The 25,584-nt window shown below is 47.5% G+C and overlaps 1 protein-coding gene and 1 long non-coding RNA gene across 2 annotated transcripts; one reads left to right on the forward strand and one right to left on the reverse strand.

The window, feature by feature from the left end:
* Positions 1 to 1,175: 1,175 nt before the first annotated feature.
* On the reverse strand, positions 1,176 to 2,022 carry LOC139047102 (serine/arginine-rich splicing factor 4-like). Its single transcript, XM_070521063.1, has 2 exons — positions 1,987 to 2,022; positions 1,176 to 1,937 (listed from the first exon to the last, which is right to left on the reverse strand). Exons 1-2 carry the CDS (start codon positions 2,020 to 2,022, stop codon positions 1,176 to 1,178), a joined length of 798 nt encoding a protein of 265 aa, XP_070377164.1.
* Positions 2,023 to 12,485: 10,463 nt separating this feature from the next.
* On the forward strand, positions 12,486 to 22,040 carry LOC135902282 (uncharacterized). Its single transcript, XR_010564472.1, has 3 exons — positions 12,486 to 13,122; positions 15,771 to 15,971; positions 21,914 to 22,040. It is a non-coding gene; the product is annotated as an uncharacterized lncRNA (long non-coding RNA).
* The last annotated feature ends 3,544 nt before the right edge of the window (positions 22,041 to 25,584 follow it).

The raw sequence follows: 25,584 nt of genomic DNA on the forward strand, positions 1-25,584 counted from the left end.
GACCTTCTTGGTCGACCTGGCGATCACTGGAGAGCACTCCCTCCCAGTGCTCCGCACTAGGCTTTGGTATAACGGGTACCACGTCTATCTTCTGGCATACCCACGTTATGTGATGCAGCTTGGGTGTTTCGTGGCACCAGGGGTATTTGTCATTGCATTTTGTGGGATAAATTTTGCTGAGTACGTTTAGGTTCGGGTACAAGCCCGTTTGTAGCTGCCTCCACGCGACAGAGTCCTCTCTGCTAAGGGAGTTGTGCGGTGGTGGATACCGCTTTCTGCAGCCCTTGTAGTAATTTAGTATCGCCGAATAGTCTTGGGGTACAGGTTCGGTCTCCTCGAGGTCGCCTACGTTGGATGCTCGGTAATGAGAATTTTCCCCCACTCTTCTATCGATTGGATACCGTTCTCGGCGAGATTCCTATCGCATGCCTCTCGAAAAGCGCTCGAGTCCGTAATTTTTGCCGATCCCAGCTGACACCTTAGCCTGTCCGAAGTTACTTTCGTTTTGAGTATGTAGTGGTCCCTACCTAGGTTCTCTAACAGGTTCTCCCAAACTGCTTGTTCCGCTCCTCGTATGAACATGAGGTCGGGGCAGGTGTCGGTAATAACGCTGTTTTCGATTCTGGTTGGAGTGTCTGGGTCTGTGAGGAGGTTGCAGTCGGTGTTCTCTGCTGCCTCCGCTAGCGTTTTGCCTTTTGGGTTTGCTGTTTGGTATCCCCAGCTTTTGTCCATGGCGTTAAAGTCTTCTAGGATGATTAGCGTGCTGCCTTTCGCTAATTTGCGTGCGCCATGGAAAAGCTCGTGGAATTTTGCCTTCGTCTGTTTCGGGGGGCTGTATGCATTTACAATAAATATACTGCCCCTCTTTCTTTTCTTCTTTGGTATAATTTCTACAATCACTTGCTCTACGTCGGTGTCGGCTATCCTGTCGTGGCTTATGGCGATGAGTGCCTTGCTGACTAGGGTTGCCGTTCCTCCTTTCTCTTGAGTCTCGTAACACATGTAACCTGTGAGTGTTGGTGTCGTGCCCGTCTCTTGAAGCGATATGATGTCGGGCGGTGTTTGTCGTGTGTGAATGTATTGTTGGAGGAGGCCCTGCTTCTTACGGTAGCCTTTGCAGTTCCATTGCCATATATCTAAGGTTTCTTGCTTGCTTAAAATTGTACTGGCCCTGTTTAAGCCTCGGTGTTGTTTGCGGATGTGTCGGCGAGGGATGCCAGCGAGGGGCGGTGGTAGGCCTTCCCTCTAATTTTCTCGGTAAACTTCTGCTTGCGGATGCTGCTCCGGAGCTCTGTGACTTGTAATTGCACTTGCTTCATTTGTTGCTGCTGTTGCTGCATAATCTGCTGCATCATTTGCTGAATCTCGGCTTTAAATGTGGTGAAATCCTCGTTGCCTGCTTGCCATGGGGCTTGGGTTTGTACGCTCTGTGGCTGCGGAGGGCTGTTCGACCTAAGGTCTCGCACTGCCTTCGTTAGCTCTGCTATTTGGCGTTCTAGGTCTTTCTGCTTAGCGCTTGATAGCTCTAATTCGCGTCTCAGCGCTATTTTCTCCGCGTCCTCCTGCCTAGGCTGTTCGCGGTTGCTGTTTGTGTTGTTCTTTTCGTTAGCTACCCCACCCGAGTGCGGAGCAAACCAACGGTTTTCGGCTCCCCAGCTCACCTTGACGCCGCCGCTCTTTCGGGTAGGCTCCTTCTTCGTCTTCGTCTTCCTCTTCTGCTGCTGCTGCTGCTGCAGCTGGCTCCCTCCCTTAATGGCCAGGGGCGGCAGGGGCGGGAAGGACCGTGACCGGCTCCGTGAACGGCTCCGCGACGCCCGGGATCTCGAACGGCTTCGCGAAGTCTCCCCCTCCGAGCTGAACCATCTCGGCTTCTTGCCGCGGTCGTCCCGGCTGCGACGTCTGCTCTCGCGTCCGCCGCCGTTGTTGTCACCGTTGGCCTTGCCTCACAGGTCCCTGGCTTTCTTTAGTCGGTCTTGGCACTCCCACGATCCGGTAGTGTGGTTGCCTCCTCAGATCCGGCATCTCGGGGTACACTGGTGATCCTTTGGCGGGTTCTGCATCCCGCACTGTTTGCAAGCCTTGGCGTCCGGTGTGGGGCACACGTAAATCGATCACGTGTTCATGGAAATGGTACCGCAGTGCAGGGAGAGAGAGCGTAAACTTTAATTTCAAATCAGCAAGATTTGAGTCCGGCGTCTTTTAGTGGGTCTGGGCACCCGCCGCGGACGCGGTTCCGAGACCTTGTCTCGAAGCGGCTTCCTCGGCTCGCTGGACGGCCCAGAGTTGTTCTGTCAGGTCAGAGCTGAGCAGTGCGGTCATCCAGCGTGACTGGAGGCTGGCGGTGGAAGAGACGGAGGGGTCGGCACTGCCCGACTTGTTTGTTAGGTCCCGACACTCCCATAGCATGTGATTTAGTGTGGCAACCTCGCCACACGATGTGCATCTGTTTGTAGTGTACATGTCTGGATACATGGCGTGCATGAGTCTGGGGTTTCTGTAAGAGTCTGTTTGTAATTGTCTGAAGTGTACTGCTTGCGTCCTGTCTAACATAGCGTGAGGGAATGGGTATATGCGTCTTTGTAATTGGTAGTGTGCCGTGATGTCGTGAAAAGTGGTCATACGATCCTCCCATGCCCAGACGTTTGCAGTACCCCGCGGGGGCTCTTCCTCCGATGCTGCTCGGTGAGTCAGGCCTCGAGCAACGCCGTGAGCCGCTTCGTTGGGGGTGCTCATTCCAGTGTGTGCCGGGATCCACAGCAAATGCCTTCGGGTATCAATGTCGGCCTCTCCCTGGTGTATGGGATGTCGCTGGAGTATCTGATACGCCTCTTGCGAGATGCGCCCATTTGCAAAATTGCGAATTGCTGTTAGCGAGTCACAGATCACGTATGTAGCTTTTGTTTGTGTGAGGGCCAGTGCTATGGCCGCTTCCTCTGCCGCTTCGGCATGTGCCGTGTTCACGGTGACGCTCGTGAGGTGGTTGCCTCGGTGGCTAGTAACTGCTGCCACGAAACTCTTCCTGTCTCGATAGCGGGCTGCGTCGGTGAAGACCGCATCCTTGTCGTTAGAGTAACTTTTGTTCATTTGTTGTGCCCTGGCTTTACGCCTCCCCGTGTGGTGTTGGGGGTGCATGTTGCGAGGCAATGGGGGTACGTATAGTTGCTCGCGTATGGGTCTTGGAATGTCTAGCTACTTTGACGCCATGTTGCGAGTGGTATGTGATGCCGAGGTTTTCAAGCACGTGTCTGCCCGGGCGGGTCTTGGATAGGCGTTCAAGTTGGGACACTTGTTGCGCCTCCACGAGTTCTTCGAGCGTATTGTGTAGGCCTAGTTCTAAGAGCTTGGTGGTGCTGACTCCAGGCGCAAGTCCCAACGCACATTTGTACGCCTTGCGTATGAGCGCGTTGAGCTTGTTTTTTTCCGCAACCGTCCAGTTGTGAAACGCTGCCGTGTACCTTATCTGGGAAATGACGAAGGCTTGGATGAGTCGGATGACGCTGCCTTCGCGCATGCCCGCGTGTTTGTTGGTGATGCGTCGAATGAGCTGCATCGTGCTGGTGGCCTTTGCCGTTATCTTGCGAAGTGCTTCGCCATTGCCACCCTTATGCTCTATCATCATTCCTAGTACCCGGATTTTCTCTACTATCGGGATGGGTAGGCCATTTGATGCCGTTAATTGGATCTTTTGCTTTTCCTGGGGGGTGTAGCATTTAGGTGGGCGCCCCTTTCTGACTGGTCTATACAGCAGCAGTTCGGATTTTTCGGCCGAGCAGGCGAGTCCCGTGCCCACGAGGTAGTTTTCTACGCATTGGATGGCCTGTTGTAAACGTTGCTCGATCGCTCCGTCGCTGCCCGTTGTCGTCCAGATCGTAATATCATCCGCGTATAGCGTGTGATGCAGTCCTTCGATTTGAAACAGTTGGTCGGGCAACCCCAGCAGGACGAGGTTGAAGAGCATTGGCGAGATCACCGAGCCTTGCGGGGTGCCCGAGCTGCCGATGTTGATTTGCTCTGACTGTAGTTGCCCCACTCGCATGCGAGCGGTTCTTCCCGTGAGGAAGTCTCGGACGTAGTTGTACGTGCGCAGGCCGAGATTTAGATTGTCTATTTGTCGCAATATGGCATCGTGGCGAACGTTATCGAAGGCCCTCTTCAGGTCCAGCCCGAGGATGGCTTTCGTCGAACGCCCCGGATTGTCTATGATTTGGTGTTTTAGTTGCAGAAGGGCGTCTTGCGTGGAGAGATGTCTTCTGAACCCAATCATGGTGTGTGGAAATAAGTCGTTGTCCTCGAGGTAATCCGTGAGTCTATTGAGAAACGCGTGCTCCATTAACTTGCCCACGCAGGACGTGAGGGAGATGGGGCGCAGGTTTTCCAGCTGTAATTTCTTTCCGGGTTTCGGTATCAGTGTGATATTTGCTTCTTTCCATTGTCGGGGTAGCTTGCCGTGCGCCCAGCACTCATTAATGTATTTTGTTAGTTTCTCGATCGATCCGTAATCGAGATTGCGTAGTGCCCGATTGGGTATTCGATCGGGGCCAGGGGCCGACTTGGTGTTCAGCTTTACGAGGGCCGCCTGGATTTCGGCTACGGAGAATTCCTCGTCTAGGGTGGCGTTGCTTTCTCCTGAGTAGTCTGGATATATTTGCGGTGGCGTTTGGGATATGTAAAGGCGTTCCGTATCCCGTAGGAATTGTTCTTCCGTTCCCCCGTAAGCATGTATGATTTTGTATATGCCTTGCATGTGTGTGGTCTTGGTGTTGGCGGGATCGATCAGGTACCGCAGTATCTGCCACGTGCGACGCGTGGTGAGTTGACCATCCATCTCCGCACATTTCTCTTCCCATTGTTGATGTTGCAGGTTAAGCGCGTGCTTTTCTATTTCTTTGTTGAGCTGTGCTATCCGTTTACGCAGTTTCCTATTGTGTCTCTGTTGTTTCCATCGGTGCTGCAGGTTAGTTTTGGCTTCCCACATGTGCAACAACCGGGAGTCTATTGTCTCGAGCCCAGCTGTCGACGGGATCGTTTGCGTCATGCGCTCGATATCCCACCGCAGTTGGTCGGTCCACTGTTCTATATCTGTGATGTCTTCCATCTGTTGCTCATCACGATGTTTGCGTAGCCGATTCCAGTTGGTGATCTTCATTTGACGACCGGCATTGTGTTCCTGCGGACCGCCTTCTGCTTCTATGGAAATAATGTAGTGATCGCTCCCCAAGTCTTGCATGGTGTTTGTCCAAGTGACTCTGCGTGTGTTGCGCGTGAAAGTAAGGTCCGGCGTCGTGTCAGTGCTTACGCTGTTGCCCTGCCTTGTTGGTGCCGCGGGGTCGGTGACCAGCTCGAGTCCGGCGTATTGCGCCGTTGCCCATAGATGGGTGCCTTTGGGGTGATCGTGCTTGTAACCCCACGCCGTGTGCGCTGCGTTAAAGTCCCCCCCAATGAACAGCTGTTGCCCCTTGGCGATGTCGATTGCCCGTTTGAAGAGGACATGGAAGCGGTGCTGGCGGCATCTGGGACTGCTGTAGACGTTGAGTACGAAGATGCTATTGCGGGTCTTGCGTGGTGGAATTAATTCTACGAGAACGTTTTCGATGTCTCTGATTTTGGTATCGTGTTCGATAACTGTGTGCGCTCGCTTGACCAGTGTGGTGACGTTTGGTTTCTCCGCCTTGCCTGTTATAGACTGGTACCCCGCGAGTTTGGCGGGACCATTCGTTTCCTGCAGTATGATGACGTCTGGGCGTTCGGGGATCGTTTTCAGGTATTGTTGTAAGTGCGCTCGTTTGTTTTGGTAACTTCTGCAGTTCCACTGCCATATCGTGTGTTTTTGTTTCGATGAGTGTCGGGCCATGCCTATATCTTGTTACATGTGTTGCGCCGCTTCCCTATGCGACGGTACGATCGTGCTGTTTGCGGCTTCTAATCTCGACAGTCTGAGGTGAACACTCTCCAGGCTCCGCTGGATGGTACGCGTGATGGACGCGATGATAGTTTCCTCGAGATTGCTGAAGCGAGCCTCGAGTGCATCTATTCGCGCGTCGCGTATCGCTGCGCGCGTGCGTTTGGGTCGTGTTGCCTCTGTAAGGGTGGGAGTGGGTCTTCGTTTGGTATCGGGGAACTCGACCTCGTCGTCCTCTATGGGTTCCTCTTCTCTTCCCTGCGTGGCCTGAGTGGTCTGTGAGGGAGCGGGCCTGCGTTTAGTGTCGGGGTATACGACTTCGTCGTCGTCTATTGGTTGTTCTTGAGTCTCATGCATGGCCTCTGTATCGGTACCGCTCTTCACGGCATGCTGGAGTTGTTGTATGAGGTCGTCTTTTTCGCGAATCTGTGTCTGCATGTGTTCTATTTGCTTCTGCAGCGCTTGTATCGCCTGTGTTAATTTAGTTACCTCCGTCTCTGTTTTAGCGGGTGCTTTGTCGCCAGCCTTCGTGGTTGGTGCTCGTTTTCCCGTGACCGCATCTGCCCAGCTCACCTTCTCGGTGGTTTCGGTGTCTCTTGTTGAGGTCCTTCTGGGGGTGCGGCTGCGAGACCGGCGTTGCTGCTGCTGCTGCCGTGGGTTTGGGGTGCGGCTCCGGGACCGGGAGCGGCCTCGGCTGCGGGTCCTGGATCTCGAGCGTGGCTTGCCGGCGGGGCTGGTGGCTTTGGCGGCCGCCTCCGCTTCCTCGTTGGCCCTGTGTCGTTCCCATTGCCTCTTTGTCACGACGTAGGGGGTCTTGTACCTTGCGCGGCAGTTGCGATCCGCTGTCATGTGTGTTCCCCCGCACAGCTTGCAACGTGGGGAGCACTGGTGGTCGGGGCCTGGGTTGAGGGCGTCACAACCACGGCACACTTTGTCCTGAGGATTGGGGCACACGTCCATGCGGTGACCGAGTCTCCCGCAGCAGTGACACATGTCGACTTGCTTGCGATACAGGGTGCAGCGAAGTAGGGCGCCGCCGTACCTGACGTAGGAGGGCACTCGCGGTCCTTGAAAGGCCACTATGACCGTCTTGGTGTTACTGAGCCGTTTGGCTGCCAGGGCGTCGGGGTTGCGGGCGTGAACGATGTTGGTGTGAATGGACTTGGCGTCCTCCTCCAACGGGATTCCCCTGATGATTCCCTTCACCGTGTAGTCGGGGGCCGTCTCATAGGCACTGACCTCGTGGCGGCGATCACCGATGGTGATGGCTTCTAGTTGTCTGTACTTAGCGGCGTGAGTAGCGTGAGGTGTACTCACGACTATGATGTTTTGGCGGTTGTTGGTGCACACCGTGTCTTCCCCTGCTTCTTGCCCCGGTACGTTGGCCGCCCGGTAAATGGCCGACGCGAGGAGCACGGTTCCGGTGGCGGCAACGTCGAGGCCTCCTCTTGGTCGTATCACGACCTTGAAGTCACTTCGTGGGAGTAGTGGCATTTTACTGTTCCTGATGACTTGCTGCTTGACGTTACGCTGTCTTTGACGCGAACGCTGTCGGTCGCCGTTCGCTCCCTCGCCGGTGCGGGAGTGGGTTCCGTTCTGGGTGTTGCTTTGCGCGGCCTCGCGGTTGAATTGGGTCTTGTATCGAATGGTGCACCAACCGTTGCCTTGGAGAAACTCTTCAGGGGAGATGTCCTCCCCGTTCACTTGAACTTCCATCACCGCTCCGGCGAAGCGAGCTCCGGTGAGGGTTAGCGTGGAGCTGGTGAAAAGCCTCTGTGATTGGGAAGGAAGTCGTTTCCCACCTTGAATATGGTGCCAGTAGAATCTTGGTGACTTCCTGCACACGCTGGTGTTACATTCATGAGGTGAATGAGCGATAATCACAGCGAAATTCTTGGAAAACGGAGCCGACGTGAAGTGCGTTCGCTCCCTTCGGCGACTTCTTCTTCTTCCCCAGTGCAGGGAAAACACGAGTCTTTTTATGCTTTATACAGCGTGCCGAAGGATACGCTAGAAACTCTAGACAGCCTGGTGCAGCATGCGAGGCAAGCTGGCGGGACAAAACCACTTCCTCATACTTGGTGACTTCGTCGAGGCGCATGAGGCGTGAGTGTACGTCAGACACACTAAAAAGGAAACGACCTTGTACAATGTCATCAAAGTGACCGACTTAATGATAGTGACGAACCAGACATTTCCAACGAGCGTAGCCAACAGCCTGGCCTGCGATACCTGTCTTGATCCTTCGCTCGTGTTCCGACTTCACAACATCGAGTGGGAAAACACTAATGACACGCTAGAAAGCGACCACTCCATACTCGGCATTATGTCACACGTGGGAAAGCTTCCGTAGAAAAAACATACGCTCCACCAAAATCACGGACTGGGCTAATTTCCAGAACGAAACAGAAACGCAAGAAGCCCAAGCGATAAGAGATCTGGAGGGTCGTGTTAATGAACTGCATGAATCGGTGTCCAGGCACCCCAAAGAGGTTGCGCTAACCGCTGAAAATGCGTCAGTGGATCCAGGCCTCTTACACGTGTGGGACGCGTGCCACACTGCTGAGATGGTGAAGGCAGAGGCACAATTAACCGTAAGCTAAATTCCCATCGCGAAGCTAACGGACGAGGCAGAATGCTCCGCAGAGCCACTTTCACGACAGAACTCGGACCATTTCTGTAACAATCTACCCGCCTCCAAACGCAAGCCTCACGCGAGCGCAAGCCTCGATCCTGCGTCGAATCCAAACTAAATCGTTCCCCAGCCCACATTGGCTAGCCATAATTACCAACGGGCAATGGAACCCAATATGTCAAAATTGCACAAATCAAACATTGGCTACCCAAAATCACATTCTTTGGGGGTGCGAGGGCTTACCCCCTCCCAGGTCGCTCCTGCCAGCTCCCTCACAACAGACGTGGGAAGAGCTGCTCAGAACGCCGGACGTACAAAACAAAAAGCCCTCGTTGCCTGAGCCGAAAGGGTCGCTCCTCGTGAGGGGCCATCCTAGGACTCGGGCCTGCCAGAACATCACTGAGCAGAATTTCAATAAAGTTGTTACCACCACCTCCGCCAAGAAACGCTGGGCACTGCGAAGACGCGGGCCATACTCAAACATCTGCTACATCCGACGCAGAGCAAGAGAGAAAGCAAGCAGACGATGAGAAGAATACTATCCAATTGCGGAAGCACAGACAATCAGCTATTGGGCACCCTACATAGCAGATATGTTGAATTAAAGCAGCTAGCTGGGCGAGTTGACGAAGTAACATATTCCTAGGGGTGGGCAGTGCTGCCCGGACGAAGGACAAAGGAAGTAGACGATACGAGGGCAGATGAAGACTGGTTTACTTTTTAAATAAGTCATTAAATATACAGAGAACGGGATCATGTGATGAAGTGACGCGCGCAAGTGGTAAAAGGTGGCCACTCTATCCTGCCATTAAAAAACTTCCTTTCTTTATCATGCACAGAGATAGAAGTCTGGCTGACACATGCACCTGAGTTTACGTGCATAATGTAAGGTTCTAGAATCTCGCGGGTGATCGGATTTCCATTTTTATACAATATTTCAGGGTTTTTTTTCAAACATAGGGGTTCATGGGCAATTTCTACAGTGCGTGGCCAGAATCGAGCCTTCTTAATTCCTGATAGCACCTTGGAGCTCCTTGAGGCGGATGTTTAGGCAGCGTCCCGCCTGCCCAAAGCACTTTTTGCCGCACGCAAGTGGTATGACGTACACAATTCCCATTGAGCATGCCATTAGCTACCCCGTGTGCTTGATGCGGCAAATGGCCTTGGACGCCTGCTTAACTCTATTGACCCGATTGCATATTGACACAAACGATATTTAGCTGAAATGACGAGTTGAACACCACATTTCATGGCTGCCTTTCTTGAACCATGCCCCATCTCATGTACATAGGGTTTGACTGCATACTTTTTTCCCGTTTTGACCTGTTTTCGGGGTCATACCTTTTTTTCATTTTCTTCACTAGCCCTTCGCATATTGATACAACAATGAATTTGGGAAAACTGGTCTTCTCTAGACGATTTACCTGCTGCGAAAAGGTGAGATTATTGAGGTGGGGCATGACTTTCTAAATGCGGAACCTAAACATGTCCTAGCAATGCTTACTTTAACTAGTTTTTAGTGTACCCACGCGTAAGTTAAAATTAGTTCGTTTGTCATGGGGTTACGTTGCCAACAAACCTGTTGTGCTGTTAATCTTAAATGTAAATCCAAAAACTGAATTTCATTATTAGTCGGCAGCTGGAGAGTAAATCCGAAACCCATTCCTTCTTTATAAAGGGCAGCAAGAATACCGCCAATATTTTACAACTTGTTTGTGAGTGGATAATTATTAAGTAGTCATCAACAAACCTAAAACACGTAATCAGAGTTCCCGTCCAGACGCTCCCGAGTGCCTGGCCAACACTGCCGTGAAAGATCTCGCTATGAATTGGTGCGACCTGTGAGCCAATGCCGACCCCCTGCTTCTGAATCATAACTTCACTGTCCTAGATAAGGAACGTAGAGTTTAAATTGAAAAACCAAAAGCTCGAGAAATGACTAAACCGGGATGCCACTCTCATTCCTATACTTTAACTCATCGTTATCCGTTATGCAGTCTTTGTTTGCCTTCATCAGATAATTTTTGGAAGGAAATAATATCAATCTGTGACGTCAACGCTGAATGTTGTGCTTGCTGGATACACCCCTTGTACAAATCTGATGACTTCGGAGTGTTTTTTTTTTACTTTGAATGGGTCTTCTACTCTGATCCCTGTTAACTTCTGAAGATTACCGGGACTACGTGTTGCCAAGTGTTTCAGATGCAATTGTACGCAAAGGTTTCTTAGGTATATGGCTTTTTATTGTAAAGAAAACCTCAAGGTTCAAGTCCTGACTTTCGCTCACTGTACTAGATAGACGCCCGAGGTTCGTTAACACAGCTACCACAAAGCTATGGTCACTCTGGTGACGAATGACACAAAATGAAGGCCATCACTGTCATGACGTTGCGTGTCTTTATTTAATCAATATAGCAATAACCATATAAATCAATATAGTTGTCAATATAGTCATCCCAATACAGCTTCGCTCGTTATCCTTCTTCACAGAGTGGAAGGGCACTAAATTTTTTTTCTTCGAACGTCTCGGAGTCGGCGTGGCGGAAGAGGCGAGTCATCTCCGTGAAGATCACAATGTTCTCGTTCAGTACTTGTACTCGCTTTCTCATAACTTCGGCCCTTCCCTTGCGCATGACGCTCTTTAAGGTGCTTAAGAAGGTGCTGCGAAGAGGCCCCACGCTGTTAGGGCTTACTCACGAATCTCGAACCACGTCATGGCGGCGTCTTCCAAAGAGAAGTATACATGCCGCAGCTTCTCGTCGGAGTTCATGTCATTGAATGTAACAGCTATTTCGTATGTTCCCAGCCAGCGTTCAGGGTTTCAAATGATGATCCGCGGCCGGCCGGTAGCTCCCGGCGCCGTGGCAGCCTGATCATGGGGAGGCTAGGGCTGCTATTGTGAAAGTTGACTTCGCCTTCTACGGTTTTCTAGTGAAGAGGTCCATCCTCCGGCAGCAGTCCTTGCAGCCTGCGGTTAGCTCTCTGGTCCTTGGCGATGTTGGTGTTGCTCTTTGGCGACGTTGGTAGTTCGGGCTTGGAACACATCTTTTCGTGGCGTTCGGTACATGAACGCAGAAGAACCTACACCATACACGACGTTGTAGTGGCAGTGGTGAACACTGTAGCAAAAATGTGAATCCCGAAACTAACCTTTTATTGGGCGTATCTCTGCCCAAAAAAGCAAGTGATGCTCTAACCACAACGTTAGCGGCAAATACAGTCAGAATCTGAACTGTGGATCAAGCATGTCAACTTTCGTTGAACGAGACTCGTTTAGGTTCCGCCGTAATCACCGGTGCACGCAAGTCGTGGCGCGCATACAATCAGATGACTCGAGGCTCGGAGCAACAAACAGGACCAGCGATGACATTCGACAAACTTCAGATACAGAAAGGCGCGTCTTGGGCTTAGCGATAACATTGGATTACAAATAGGTTCGTAAAAGGCGCTCACCGTAAATATAAACAACTTATGCACGCGCCGATGTATAGAATATAAAGGGTGATCATTCTTAATTTCTATGGAGTTTTTAAAAATAGCCTGTTGCAGATAACATAAGTTTAGTCCTTGAGCTGGATTATTCAGGGGCCGACATTACTTGCACGAGAAGTCGAAACGCATATTCAACTAACTAGCATAAATCTTGCGAATCTGTGAATTTTGTGAATCTGCAGTAAGGTTATCCATGCAATAAAGGAAGTTCGTCTGAAGCAAGCTCTTTCCGTATGCATCTAGCAGTGACGTGTGAAGCACTGTGACCACTGCGATCCACAGCAATCGCAAGCGAACAGCCCTGGTGCTCAGCTTGCGTTTTGAAATGCCGAGCAGCACAGCGAGCGCGAGTGGCGCCGAAATCTCGCGGGCCGCGCGGTCTTCGGCCAGGCGGAAGGGAGAGCCGCCGTGCGCTCGGCTGAAACCCGAGAGAGGTCGGCTCGGGGCGCCGATTAATAATCCGCCGCCTCTTGTGTTTCAGCTGCCTGCGAATAGGGGCCATGACAGGTGCTCGCGACCATTATCGGCCTCGCCGACACAGCGGCGGAAAAATGACACGGTTCGAGCCGCGGAATGCGGCGCCCGCTGCGATCGGGCCCGAGATGGATGGGGGCTCATTACTTGGCCCGCGTGCCCGTGAAATGCGAAAAGTAGCACCCGCGCATTTCCCGCGCGCCGAGCAGAAACGGGGGCGCTCTCCCGACGCGGGAGAACAAGAAGGTTCGCCGGCTTTCCTTGAACAGCGAGCGCGCGCCTCTTCACCGATGCCTCACCACGCTTTCGCCAGATGAGGCAAGTGCCCTGCGAACGCACAAAAATGCTTTGGTCAATAATGTCGACTGCAACAAATTACTTATCTATTTAGCAAGAACACAAAACTTGTGAAGGGTAGAAATTCGGACTTGTTGGTACTACATACTGCGAGTGAACCGCAATAACCAAGAGCACGCAGGTACTATTCCATCGATCCCGTTCTTTTTTTCCCCCCTTTTATTGTGTCCATGGCTTTCAACCGAAATACATGCAACCATTGGAAGCGACCTCAAGAAGAAGATGATGAAAACAGAGGAGGGAACGGACAAAGGGAGGATAAAAAGTAAGTGACAAAGGTGATGTGCATCATATTTGTCTTGTGTTATTATGTACAGTATCACTGCACATTCCGGCGCAGCCGACAATGTGGGTGGCATTCTTCGCTGAAGACTGTGGTGGTCGTTTGGTTTTCAAGAAAAGCGAGGCCCAAGAGGAGTATGCCGTCAACCTTCCCGAAGAAAAACACATGTCAGTTCGTCGGCATTGTCTTGGCTGCAGCCTTCATTTCGAGCAAGAAACGTCTTGATGAAGAGTCAGCGAAAGTAAATCTACCAGCACTATTTTTCGGCGAACATGTATTGATGCGGCTTCAGACATGCCCTAGCATAAGGCGATCTCCATTTCATGTGCCGTCAGTTATTCTGCAGTCGTTGGAGGTACAGCAGCAGCAATTGTTGCAGCAAAACAAGCTTGATGAAACGCTAATGTCAGCAGTGAACCTTCGCGAGGACACCGTTTCGAAAGTGTACCACCTTCGATTGTCTGTGCTATTGTCTATTGTCTGTGCTCTTTAATGTTCCACCAACGAGAAGCGGGCGTGAAGCAATACGATGAAATTTTCTTACGTAGCTTAATTCATGCTGCAGACCGGCGACTGCTGTGGAAAGATTACGTGTTACTTTTAGAAATCTGTAGTGAAGGCAGCAGTTGAGCGAACTAAAATTACAATTGGTAACAGCCAACAAGAGCCATGGGTGCACCAGAGCAACTAAAATAAAAACGAAATTCCTGTAAAAGCTCTCTGCAACAAGAACAGAGCATCCGCGCAACGAACGCGCGCTCGCTAGCAGACGATGTACTTCAACATTGAAAACGCCGTGTTCTGTTATCCATGCCTCAAGTATACATGTCTGGAAAAATGGTGCAACCATAAACTTGCAGTTTAAGGAAACCACTAATTTAGGAGCGCACAATGAGCGATCAGCCTTGGCGCACGCAGCGAAAGTAGGTTGAATATTGGTTTGTGCCACGTACTAACTATGCGAAACGAAAGCTTTGACACGCTTCACCCCAATTATTAAATAACTTAATGAACGATAGTATTGATGTTTTTTTCTTGCAGTAACAAAAAGTTAATAAATTACTTTGGTGCCTATTAGCCTTTCATCTCTTTATAAGTAGGCTTATTTTTATTGAGTTATGTATTTTTCTATTGCTATCTGCTGTATGAACACTTGTATGAGAACGTTTTTTTGTTTTGTTTTGTTCTTTCTCTTTTACGCTCCCTTTTTGTCATGTGTTGGTTTCTGCTGCTGCTGTCACGAGAAGGTTTAAGGACTAGTCAAGTTGCTCTTTTGCAACTTTTTTTTTCCTTATATCCTCCATAAACCTGTATATTTATGGATATAAATTCATTCATTCATTCATTCATTCATTCATTCATTCATTCATTCATTCATTCATTCATTCATTCATTCATTCATAGGCGTCCGCCCCAATCCAGTTCGCTAGCAGCGCCCTCTCACATTTTTTCACATGCGGCGCCTCAACGGGAGTGCGCCTTCCGAACCACTCGAGCTCCTTCTACAGGCTTTTTTACTCAACTTAATCAGTGCCAGTAAATTTAATCCGAGTGCTAGTCAACTTGATCCCAGCGCCAGTCAACATAATCCAACTGCCAGTCATTTTAATCCGAGCACAATTCAATTTAATCCACGCACTACTGAATTCAATCCAAACGCCAGTAATTTTAATGCAACCACAAAACAATTCAAGAACCTTTGAATTTCAAAGCAACTGAAATTTTGTGAAAATATTAGGGATTAACACCTTGACAATTAAAGGGCGAGATGAGAGACCAATAGCTTTTCTACCACGTCACTAACGACAACTTTTGGAGGTCTTTTTCTTTTTTTTCATAAGAGCAACACAGATCACAATTCTCGCTAATAATTGAGAAGAAACGACGATATGAGATTGTTAAGAGAGTTAATAACACACATACGATTTGGTCATCGCAATTAAACGGAACTAAGAAAGTGATTTAATGATAATCACTATAGGCACTGGTATAAGCTTCGGCTATTTACAGCGATATCCGTAGTCTCCAATCAAACACCTCGTCATCGATATTACTAAAACACTCATGAAATAGTAAATAATTGCATATATTGCACCTTCCTTGTAGGGTCAAGTCACTAGTGAACACAAGCGAAATGCGATGTGTAGTTCACTGTTCTCGCTTTTTTGCGCACCATAACGTCATGCATATCAAATAAAATGTGATAAATCGAGTGATTTGGTTATGCGTATGAAATCGTATGTTGAATTCTCTGGTAACTATTATTACCCTGTTGTACTGTCACAGCGGCAGCTTTCATTCTTGAGTGTTGTCACTGCTACCTGTAATAAGCATTATTTGTTACCAATGATTACTGATAACGCCAAGTCATTAGGGATCATAAGTGATGCGCGCACTACGATGTTCTCCTACTTTTATGCGGAACAGCACCATGGATATCAAATGACATGTCATTCACATGGCGATTGAATAACTATAATATCGTAAGTATGAGATGCTAAGAATTACTCACTGCCGATGAGGAATCAATTTGTGTAGTGTGGCAGCCATAGCCATCATTCGTGTACGTCGTGAATAGTATCAGCACGGCAGCGGCAATGGCGCATAACCACGCATGGCTTGTCTTGCAGATTCTGCCGCTTATCGTCAGCAGTGCGGAGCCCAGTTCAGCGACGGTGGACGTCACCTGGATGAGCCGGTTGGATCAAGCAGCAGTGACATCGGCAACGGACAGCGGGCATATAAAGCCAACACTGCACTCGGCTACCTTCAGTGGGGACGGCAGCACGGCAGCGGCAATGGCGCATAACCACGCATGGCTTGTCTTTCAGGTTGGTTATTACTCTCATGTATCAAGACTATGGTCAAATTGCCTATGTCTATTGGTGCTGCCGCTCCCTGTGAAGTGTTTTGAAGTTTTGAGCATGTGGTGGTTGGGTCTGAAGGTCTTGCTTTCCGGGGACGTTGAAATGAACCCTGGCCCAACTGTGGAAGAAATGCTGAAACAAATTTTGGATAAGCAAATTCAAATGGACAACAGGCTCGCCAATTTGGAAGAGAGCCTAGTAAAAATTACGAGTCAATGTGCTCGGGTGGAAATTCTAGAAAGAACTATGGAAGACGTTAACCGAACAGTTCAGTATCAGCAACAGCGACTAACTGAATTAGAAGACCGGGCACGACGGAATAATCTTATTGTATTTGGTGTTCCCGAGACTGAAAACGAAACCCGTGAAGATATCGAGCAGCAAGTTGTTTAAAAAAAATATTTTTTCGAACAAACTTGGCGTTACGATTTCTTCAGTTGAAAGAATACACAGGCTTGCAAAAGAAAGAATCACGCAATAGACCTGTTATCCTAAAATTGTACGATTACAATGAAAAGGTGGCAATCTTTAAAAATTGCAAAAAACTCAAAGGAACCGAAATTAGTGTTTCTCACGACTATTCGCCGGAAAGAGTCGCAAAAAGAAGACTACTTTGGAAATCGGCTCAGACTGATAAACGCGATGGCGCAAAGGTCAGTCTTGTTCACGATAAGCTTTTCATCAATAGCATTGCTTACACGTGGGACTTTGAACAGAATGTGCGCATGAGACTGCGCAATGAACGACCCCTTGCCACCGAAAAAGTTGACTGACGCGCAAGGCACCCCGTAATAAGGTTACTGAACATTAATGCACGGAGCATAGTGAATAAGGCAGAACAGCTTGAATACTTGTCATTGTTTTACGACGCAGAGCTCATTGCCATAACAGAAACATGGTTGCACAGTGACATCAAGGACGATGAGGTATTTCCAAGCACTTACGATGTAATCCGCAAAGATAGAGGAACACGAGGCGGTGGCGTGGCCCTTCTAGTGAAGAAACCACTCAGATATGAAACTGTGCCATCCTTAAACGGGCATGAAAGTGTGTGGTGCAAACTATTTCTTGGCAATACCATTTTGCTAGTTGGCGTTATCTATAGAGCCCCCGGAAGCCCTGTTGAATTTTTGTATGCGCTTGACCAGCATTTAAATAACATAAGGAATGCCAGAAGTAGAATTATTTTAACAGGGGATTTTAATTTACCAGGTGTCGATTGGGATGCGAGAATTACGGGGCCAGTGGAAAAGCCTAGCACTGATATAATGTTCGAGATTATGCTTAAGCATAACTTTGTTCAGGTAGTTCATGAGCCGACCAGGACACAGGGGCAAAATCAATACGTTGGATTTGTTATTTTTGACTAACGGAATATTTAATTATAATGTCGACATTGAGGAAGGCATATCAGATCATAGAACAGTAGTAGCAACTTTAAGTATAGGAAACACGCAATTAGAAAAGAATCCCTCTGTATATGTGTAATTTTAATCGGGCTGACGACACGTCGGTTATCGACTACTTAGAACGAGCTCTTGATAATATACCGGTTGATAATGACATAAATAGGGCTTGGAGATACTTTGTATCAGCTGTTCGCGCCTGTTTAGAAAAATATGTGCCCAAGAATATCAAGCGCATAGGAAAACCCAGTCCATGGGTAACTGGAAACATTATTCATTTGAAGCGGCGACTGAATCGTGCACGTAGAAGGATGCCAAGGCGATGTGCAGAAATAGCCAGTCTCAGTAGACAAGTTAGAAAGGAATTAAAAGACGCAAAGGCGGCATTTTTTTCAACAACACTGGTGGATTACTTGCGAAACTCACCTCAAAAATTCTGGAATTACTTATCTGGTTCTACGTGCAACATTAATGAAATTAAGGTAGACGGAAATGTCTGCACTAAACCAGCTTTGATCGCACAGGCTTTTGACAGTATGTTTAACTCTGTGTTTACACCTGGCAGTAATAAGCACCCCATAAATGCGAGCGATGGTTTGTTGCTGTGTGAAGATAGAAATGAAATTGTACTCTCTCGAGAAGGCATTCTAGCATTGTTGCTAAAACTAGATACCAAAAAATCTTGTGGCCCCGATGAGATACCCAATGAGTTTTTAAGGCGTTATTGTGAATGGATATCGCATTTTTTTTTTAGAATTTTTGCAATATCATTCCGTATCGGAGGCGTGCCAGAAGATTGGCTCCTTGCACGCATCATACCTATATTTAAAGTGGGCAATAAGTTATTGACGGAAAACTACCGGCCTATTTCCATTACATGCTCCGCGTGTAAAATGTTGGAACACATAATATCGAAACATCTGGTTGAATATGTAGAAAATAACTTATTCTGCAGTAAGCAGCATGGCTTTCGCCAACGTCTGTCAATGGTGACGCAGCTTTTTGAGGTGTCTCATGCTTTCGGCGTCGCAATTAACAGCAACGAACAAATTGATGTTATAGCAATTGATTTTTCGAAGGCTTTTGACCGGGTGTGTCACATTAAACTTATTCAGAAATTGTATAAACTTGGAGTCAATACACAAATTGTGAAATGGATCCATGCGTACCTTACAAATAGAAAGCAATATGTTCAAATAGCAGGCGAAAGATCATCCTCATTACCTGTTTTATCCGGTGTACCACAGGGTTCGGTTTTAGGACCAATTCTGTTTCTGTTATATATCAATGACATTGCTAATGGCTTGCATCCTAACATTGAACTGCGTCTATTTGCGGATGATCGCCTGATTGAGAATGTTCAGGATCAAGTGTTGATGAACAAAAGCTTGCAAAGAATTTATGAATGGTGTGTTACGTGGGACATGAAAATTAATTTCGATATATCTGCTTACATGACTGTATCTAACAAGAAAACCCCGTTGCTTTTTTCTTACAAAATAAATAATAGCCCACTTCAACATGTTAAAGTAAAACTCTTGCTTGGGCTAGTTGGTTCATGCTTGAAGTAGTAAAGGCAAGGCGCAAAAGACCAGAACTTAGGGAGAAGAACACAAACGACAGGACCGGCGCCGGTCCTGTCGTTTGTGTTCTTCTCCCTAAGTCCTTGTCTTTTGCGCCTTGCCTTTACTACATCAACATGTTAGTAAGCTTAAGTATCTCGGGGTTACAATCACGCACAATTTGAATTGGAACGCACACATCGAAAAGGTATGTGGTTCTGCTCAACGCAAACTCGGTCTGTTAAAGCGAAAGTTGAAAGATGCTACACCCGAGGTAAAGCTCAAGGCGTACAAAACAGTAGTACGGCCAACACTGGAATACGCATGTATAGTCTGGGATCCGCACCAAGTGGGCTTGATAAATAAACTAGAACGAATTCAAAGACTAGCCGCGAGGTTTATCTTTAATGCTTATCAAAGGACGCAGTCTGTAACTGCGTTATTATGTCGTGCCGGTTTGCCCGAACTGGCAACGCGCAGAAAAATAGCCAGGTTGAAATGCTTGTAACAAATGTATAACAATAAATTCAATTTGGACTCCAGACTATACTTGCGTCCCCCTGGACGAGTGTCCCCACGTACAGGTCACCCTCATGTTGTAATGCCCTATGTGCCGCGTGTTGATGCTTTCAAATTTTCCTTTCTTGCGAAAACCATAGTTGATTGGAACAAACTTGACGCAGATGTATTTATTGAAACGCCCACAACTGAATCATTTGGGCGTAAACTGTCATGTGTTTGCTGAATGCATTGTTTGTTTATTGCGGAACTGGTGTTACGTGTTTGTGGAAAATTTTCCCCCCACCCTTGTAACAGCCCGCAAGGGCTAACGGTATTGGAAATAAAATAAAATAATAAATAAATGAAGGTGTAATTAAATGAGAGTTTTAATCACTCAGCATTGATAATTGACATCGCAATGATTCCTGCTGATAAGCTCAGTGCAGTATTCATATCCTTTTATGCTGCATAGCGTCATGGATGCCATATTAAAACTCTTTTAAACGACGATTTCATTATGATAGCTAAGAGATGCTAGGAAGTACTCACTAGTGATCACGGATCACATATTTCTGGATGACACTGGTAGCCATCATTCATGCACATCATCATTGGTATCTATCAAAATGTCATTAACGGGCTCCTAAAACGGTTCGGACAAATTTCGTAGACGCTTAGGGTACAGCTAAACTTAAATCATTCATACCACAGTTTGAGTGAAGCATCTAATATTAAGAGAGTTACGGACGATTACAAGGTATACCCTTCTCCACAGCCACGCATTTTCTCCTCAATACGTCCGCCGAGTGATCGGGGCTAAGCTCCGCCTTCACTGGCTCTGCGTCATGATGACACGTCGTCTTGTCTACGTAGGGTTCTCTAGGAGCGAGCGCGCGAAGCCTCTCCAACCTCTCCGGCAGCTGCTTGGCAGTGGACCCCAAACGAGAGCTATCGAAGCAGCGTGCGTTGCGAGCATTCTGTCGCAGTGCCGAACGCCAGTGGCGTAGCCAGAAATTTCATTCGGGGGGGCTCACGTTACAGCTCGGCGTCCATCTTATAGAACTTGTCGAGGAATCAAATACATGAATAATAACTGCATTGCAATTGCCAAAGATGCTGCAAACGAATTTTTGAACGCTACGCGCTGCAAGACATGTCAAATATGTATTTTTAAATAAAATAAGCTACTCGTATTTTCCAAAAGTTGTGCCCGAAATAACAGATATCAATGCTTCCATGTGTTTCGTTTATTTAGTAAGTAAAGAAAATATCATACGAACTCCAGAACTATATCAGTTCGAAACCAGCAAAGCAGTGCATGCCGCTGATATAAAAAAATGTAAAGGCCGTGAAACAAAGTAGTTGAAGACAAATATTTTAATGAAACCTTGTCATGCAAGAAACTTGTGCACATTTTTGTACATATGCAACAGCCGGGGAAATATCTCAGTGACGCAATGTATTGTGTATTGTATCGTGTATTGTGAGTAATTGCACCGAAATTATAGTCACAACAGAGACCACATATAAAAAGCAGGAGTTCTGCAAAATATACGAGAGCGAGCTAAATGAAAGTGAGCCACTGCGAATATATGACAAATGCGGCAGATTAATTAAATGTGGTCTCCGTGAGCATTGAGACATTTGTCCCACTGACTAAGGAGTCGCATGATTCCCATCTCAAAGCTCCTTGAGATGCTGCTTCAAGAAGTCTGTAACTGATTCCACGTCATCGTCCGACGCGAACCTGGTTCCCTTGAGCTGTTTCTTACCCGCCGTGGTTGCTCAGTGGCTATGGTGTTGGGCTGCTGAGCACGAGGTCGCGGGATCGAATCCCGGCCACGGCGGCCGCATTTCGATGGGGGCGAAATGCGAAAACACCCGTGTGCTTAGATTTAGGTGCACGTTAAAGAACCCCAGGTGGTCAAAATTTCCGGAGTCCTCCACTACGGCGTGCCTCATAATCAGAAAGTGGTTTTGGCACGTAAAACCCCAAATATTATTATTATTATTGAGCTGTTTCTTCAATTGCCCCAAATTGTGGAAGTCGCAAGGCGACAGGTCAGGGCTGTACGGCCGATGTTGCAGCGTTTCCCACTTGAACTTTGCCAGTTTTGTGTTAACCACATCGACGACGTAGGGTCTGGCATTGTCGTGGAGCAAGATGACCCCATTCGTCAATTTTCCACGTCGTTTGTTCTTGATTGCGACATAAAGCCGATCCGGCGTTTCACAATATCGGAAACGATTGACAGCCTTCCAAGTTTAACAAATTAGATCAGTAATGGCCCCTGGCGATGTAAAAAAAGTCAACACCCTTCCGGCAGAAATTACGGCCTTTGCTTTCTTTGGGGGCGGTGCATTCGAATGTTTCCACTGTAAACTGTTTCAGGCTCGTAGTGGTGGCACCATGATTTGTTCCCGTTTACAACTGCAGACAAGAAGTCGTCACCCTCGTTGTGATACCGGATCACATGAGTCAAGGCCGTGCTGAACCTCTCAGTCTGCTGGTGGTGGTTCAAAATCTTGGGCATCCATTGCGTACAAAAGAGCCGATAACCGAGATGTTCATGAATCACGGTGTGAACCGGATGGTGAGTGATGTTCACACGCTCTGCTAGTTCATCAATGCTTATCCTCCGTTCTTTTCTAATCAGCTCATCAACCTTTGCAGTTGCGTTGAAGGTGATTGCACGGTGACTTTGACCCGGTCTTGGATCGTCTTTACAACTTTCACGTCCTTCTTTGAACAGTTTGCTCCAAGACTTCACAGTGACCAATGAAATACAATTGTAATGAAGAAAGGAAGAGAATGACATACCGATCATCATCAAGAGTGGAGGGCACGAGACCGGCGCTCGAACACCACCATCTTGTTCTCCCTGCTCACTGTTCCGAGCTACCGCCCGTTTCTTGGACTCGTCCAATAAACTTCCTTATATTTGGTGGATCGTGCTGGGTACGCACATCGCCGGCACCCTGCAACTCCAATCCCGCACGTTGCACTCGACCATGCAAGCTGACGCAACCCAACAGCCGCCACCTCTCCCGGCCGCCGTTTGCTCCGGCCCGGTTCGCCAGCGATACCCCCCGGTATTTTCGGGTACGGAAGACCACGACGTCGAGGACGGGCTGTCGTCCTACGAGAAAGTTAGTGGACCCAACAAGTGGGATGACGCTGCTAAGTTGAGTACCGCGAACTTTTACTTGGCTGGTGTGGCGAAGCTGTACTATAGCAAAGCTTTCCTGTAGCCAAGCAAAGAGGTAATATTGCTCCAACCAAGTGTAAAATATTTTAAACATTTAAAAAAAAACATGTTAACTATTACGCTCCTGGTAAAAATTTATACAAGCAGAAAAGAATACACTTCGTTACTGCTACTGTGTTTGGTTGAGCTCTGTGCCACCAGGTGGCTAATTATCTGCACCATGCAGATAATTCACGTTTGCGCTTCTGCTCATCCCGTGAAACGGCACGGTCAAGCGACCAAGCCCTGTCCCCTCGCTTGGTAACTGGTAATGCAGGGTGATTAGTCATAAGCTCAGTTTGGTCCCAAGCAATATTGGCCGAGGGCCGACCCTGCTCGGTGGATCGCTGTTAGCCGATCATGTCGGCACGAAGAGCTTGGACCGTAAAAAGGCCGACCTATGTTGCCGAGCCCGTCGGCGCTGGCTCGGCCGCAAATGCTGGCACGGATGCGCAGGGCTGCATGATGCCGAGTGCAAGTTTTGGCTGGCCTGAGACGTCGGCTTCAAGCTGGCGGGACGCTGCTGTCCATTCATATAGGATGCCACCACCGCCTTTAATTAACACATTACATCAACCATGTAATGACATTAACCACACTTACATCCACAGGACACCCATTGTACTACGTATTGCTATATCCGCAACATCCAATAGATATGCATAAGTCTTATGCATAAAGAAAGAAAAGACAGTATTTGCGGTTTTGTATCGACCCCCTAATGCCAGCCACTCTGCTTTTTTTTAGTTTTTAGATAACCTTCTGTCATACGTAAATGAAAGCGGCTATCTGCTTATACTGGGCGGGGATTTCAACATTGACATGCTGACTAATTCAGCAACTACTGCGCAATTTTTATCTATCCTAGAGTGCAATGACTTCTGCAGCATCATCAGATCCCCGACACGTGTAACCGTCACTACATCATCATTACTAGACACTTTCATAATAAATTCGACTATCGATAGCACGACATCGGGAGTCATAAGTTATGATATCAGCGATCATATGCCTATATACCTTTTTCTAGAGCGTAAAGGCACCGTTAAAAGCACGTGCACTGAAAAGACAACGTACCGCAAGATATCGGCTCAAACACTAGATAAATTCAGAGAAGCAGTGCGCGAAATGAACTGGAGCGATATTTTTGCTATTGAAGGTGCCAACGAGTCATATGATAAGTTTATGAGCAAGCTCAAAACACTGTACTTCAAATCATTCCCGCTTGAAAACTATCGGAGTCGAAGAAAGTCGCGCAAGCCATGGATTTCGAAAGAAATCATTAGGCAAATCAACCAAAAATAAGCTTTATCAGTCGTTCATCAAGTCGAAGGACTTGTCAAAGTGGAAAGAATATAAACAGTTTCGGAATAAACTGAACAAAGAAAAAGAAAAGGCGCAAAATGACTACTACAGCCGTATATTTAATAATTATTGCATACGCAGAAGTGATAAAGTATGGAAAAAAATAAACGAAACACTAAATCGGAAGTCAGTGGATACACGAACAGATACGTTGAACATTGATGGCACTTATGTAGGTCGTACAGAACTTGCGAACCATTTCAACAATTTTTTTCTTAAAGTAGGGTGCGTAGATCACGACATTCAAGATACAATGCATGCAGAGTCATTAAGAGAATCTTTATTCCTAAGGCCTACTAGCATCCCTGAGGTGATTACAACATTTTCATCCCTGAAAAATAGCCACAGTCGAGACGTAGATGATTTAGAAATTAGGCCAATTGAGTACGTCATGGACTTACTTGCACCTGCAATAACGCACATTTTTAATATTTCCCTGTCAACCGGAGTTTTCCCGCGTAATATGCAGGTAGCGAGAGTAATCGTTGTTCACAAAGGAGGTGACAAAAATAATATTGGCAATTATCGGCCTATATCTATACTTCCTGTGCTATCAAAGGGACTCGAAAAAATTGTCAACTTTCGTATTGATAGTTTTTCGCGAAAACATAGCCTGCTCACCGACTATCAGCACGGGTTTAAGAAAAAGCGGTCTACGGAAACTGCTTTAAGCATACAGAAGGAGCTAATTCTAGAGAACATCAAAAAAAAATTTCTCACTTTAGGGTTATACTTAGACTTCAGCAAAGCCTTTGATAGGGTCAACCACAAATTGCTGCTGATAAAGCTGGAAAAATATGGCTTCCGAGGAATCACACTTGAACTTATCCGGTCTTATTTAGAAAGCCAACATCAGTTTGTTGAAATTAATGAGTACAGGTCGCAGACGAAACCTTTGACAGCGGGTGTGCCCCAAGGTAGCATCCTTGGCCCAATACTTTTCCTATATTACATTAATGATATTGTACAAGTGAGCGATATGTGTAAATTTGTCGTGTATGCAGATGATTGTTCTGTTTTCTTTACCGGTAAAGATTTAAAAGAAATAACGCCTATAGCAAGCTCCGTTTGTTATGGACTTCAAGCCTGGTCTAAGGCAAATGGCCTCATCCTCAAAGAAACCAAAACAAAATGCGTTATTTTTCATGCTCCGGGAAGTTCCACTACATTGCCAGATAGTATTGTGTTGGGTCCGTATAAAATTAACATTTCGTCATCCATAAAAACCCTAGGTGTAATATTCACAGCGCACATGTCCTGGAATGAACACGTTAGTCATGTTTGCTCAAAGGTACGAAAAGTTGTTGGTGTGTTAAATCGGAATCGAAGTGCACTACCCTTTAAAGTTAAGCGCCTTATTTATCATGCTCGTTTCCATTCACACGTCGGTTACTGTTCACTTATATGGGGTAACACTACAGCGCAAAATATTCAAATGCTGGAAATACTTCAAAAGAAAGCAATTCGGGCGATAGCGAACGTTTCTTTTTTCGAG

This window comes from Dermacentor albipictus, chromosome 6 (assembly GCF_038994185.2).
Source record: "Dermacentor albipictus isolate Rhodes 1998 colony chromosome 6, USDA_Dalb.pri_finalv2, whole genome shotgun sequence".
In the NCBI taxonomy this organism is placed as follows: Eukaryota; Metazoa; Arthropoda; class Arachnida; order Ixodida; family Ixodidae; genus Dermacentor; species Dermacentor albipictus.

Excerpts from the sequence above, each read along its gene's own strand:
- LOC139047102 (XM_070521063.1), bottom strand. The coding sequence starts at position 2,022 with ATGCCGGATCTGAGGAGGCAACCACACTACCGGATC. Across the intron at positions 1,938-1,986 it reads GGCAACCACACTACCGGATC|GCCAACGGTGACAACAACGG; the intron begins GTGGGAGTGCCA and ends CTGTGAGGCAAG.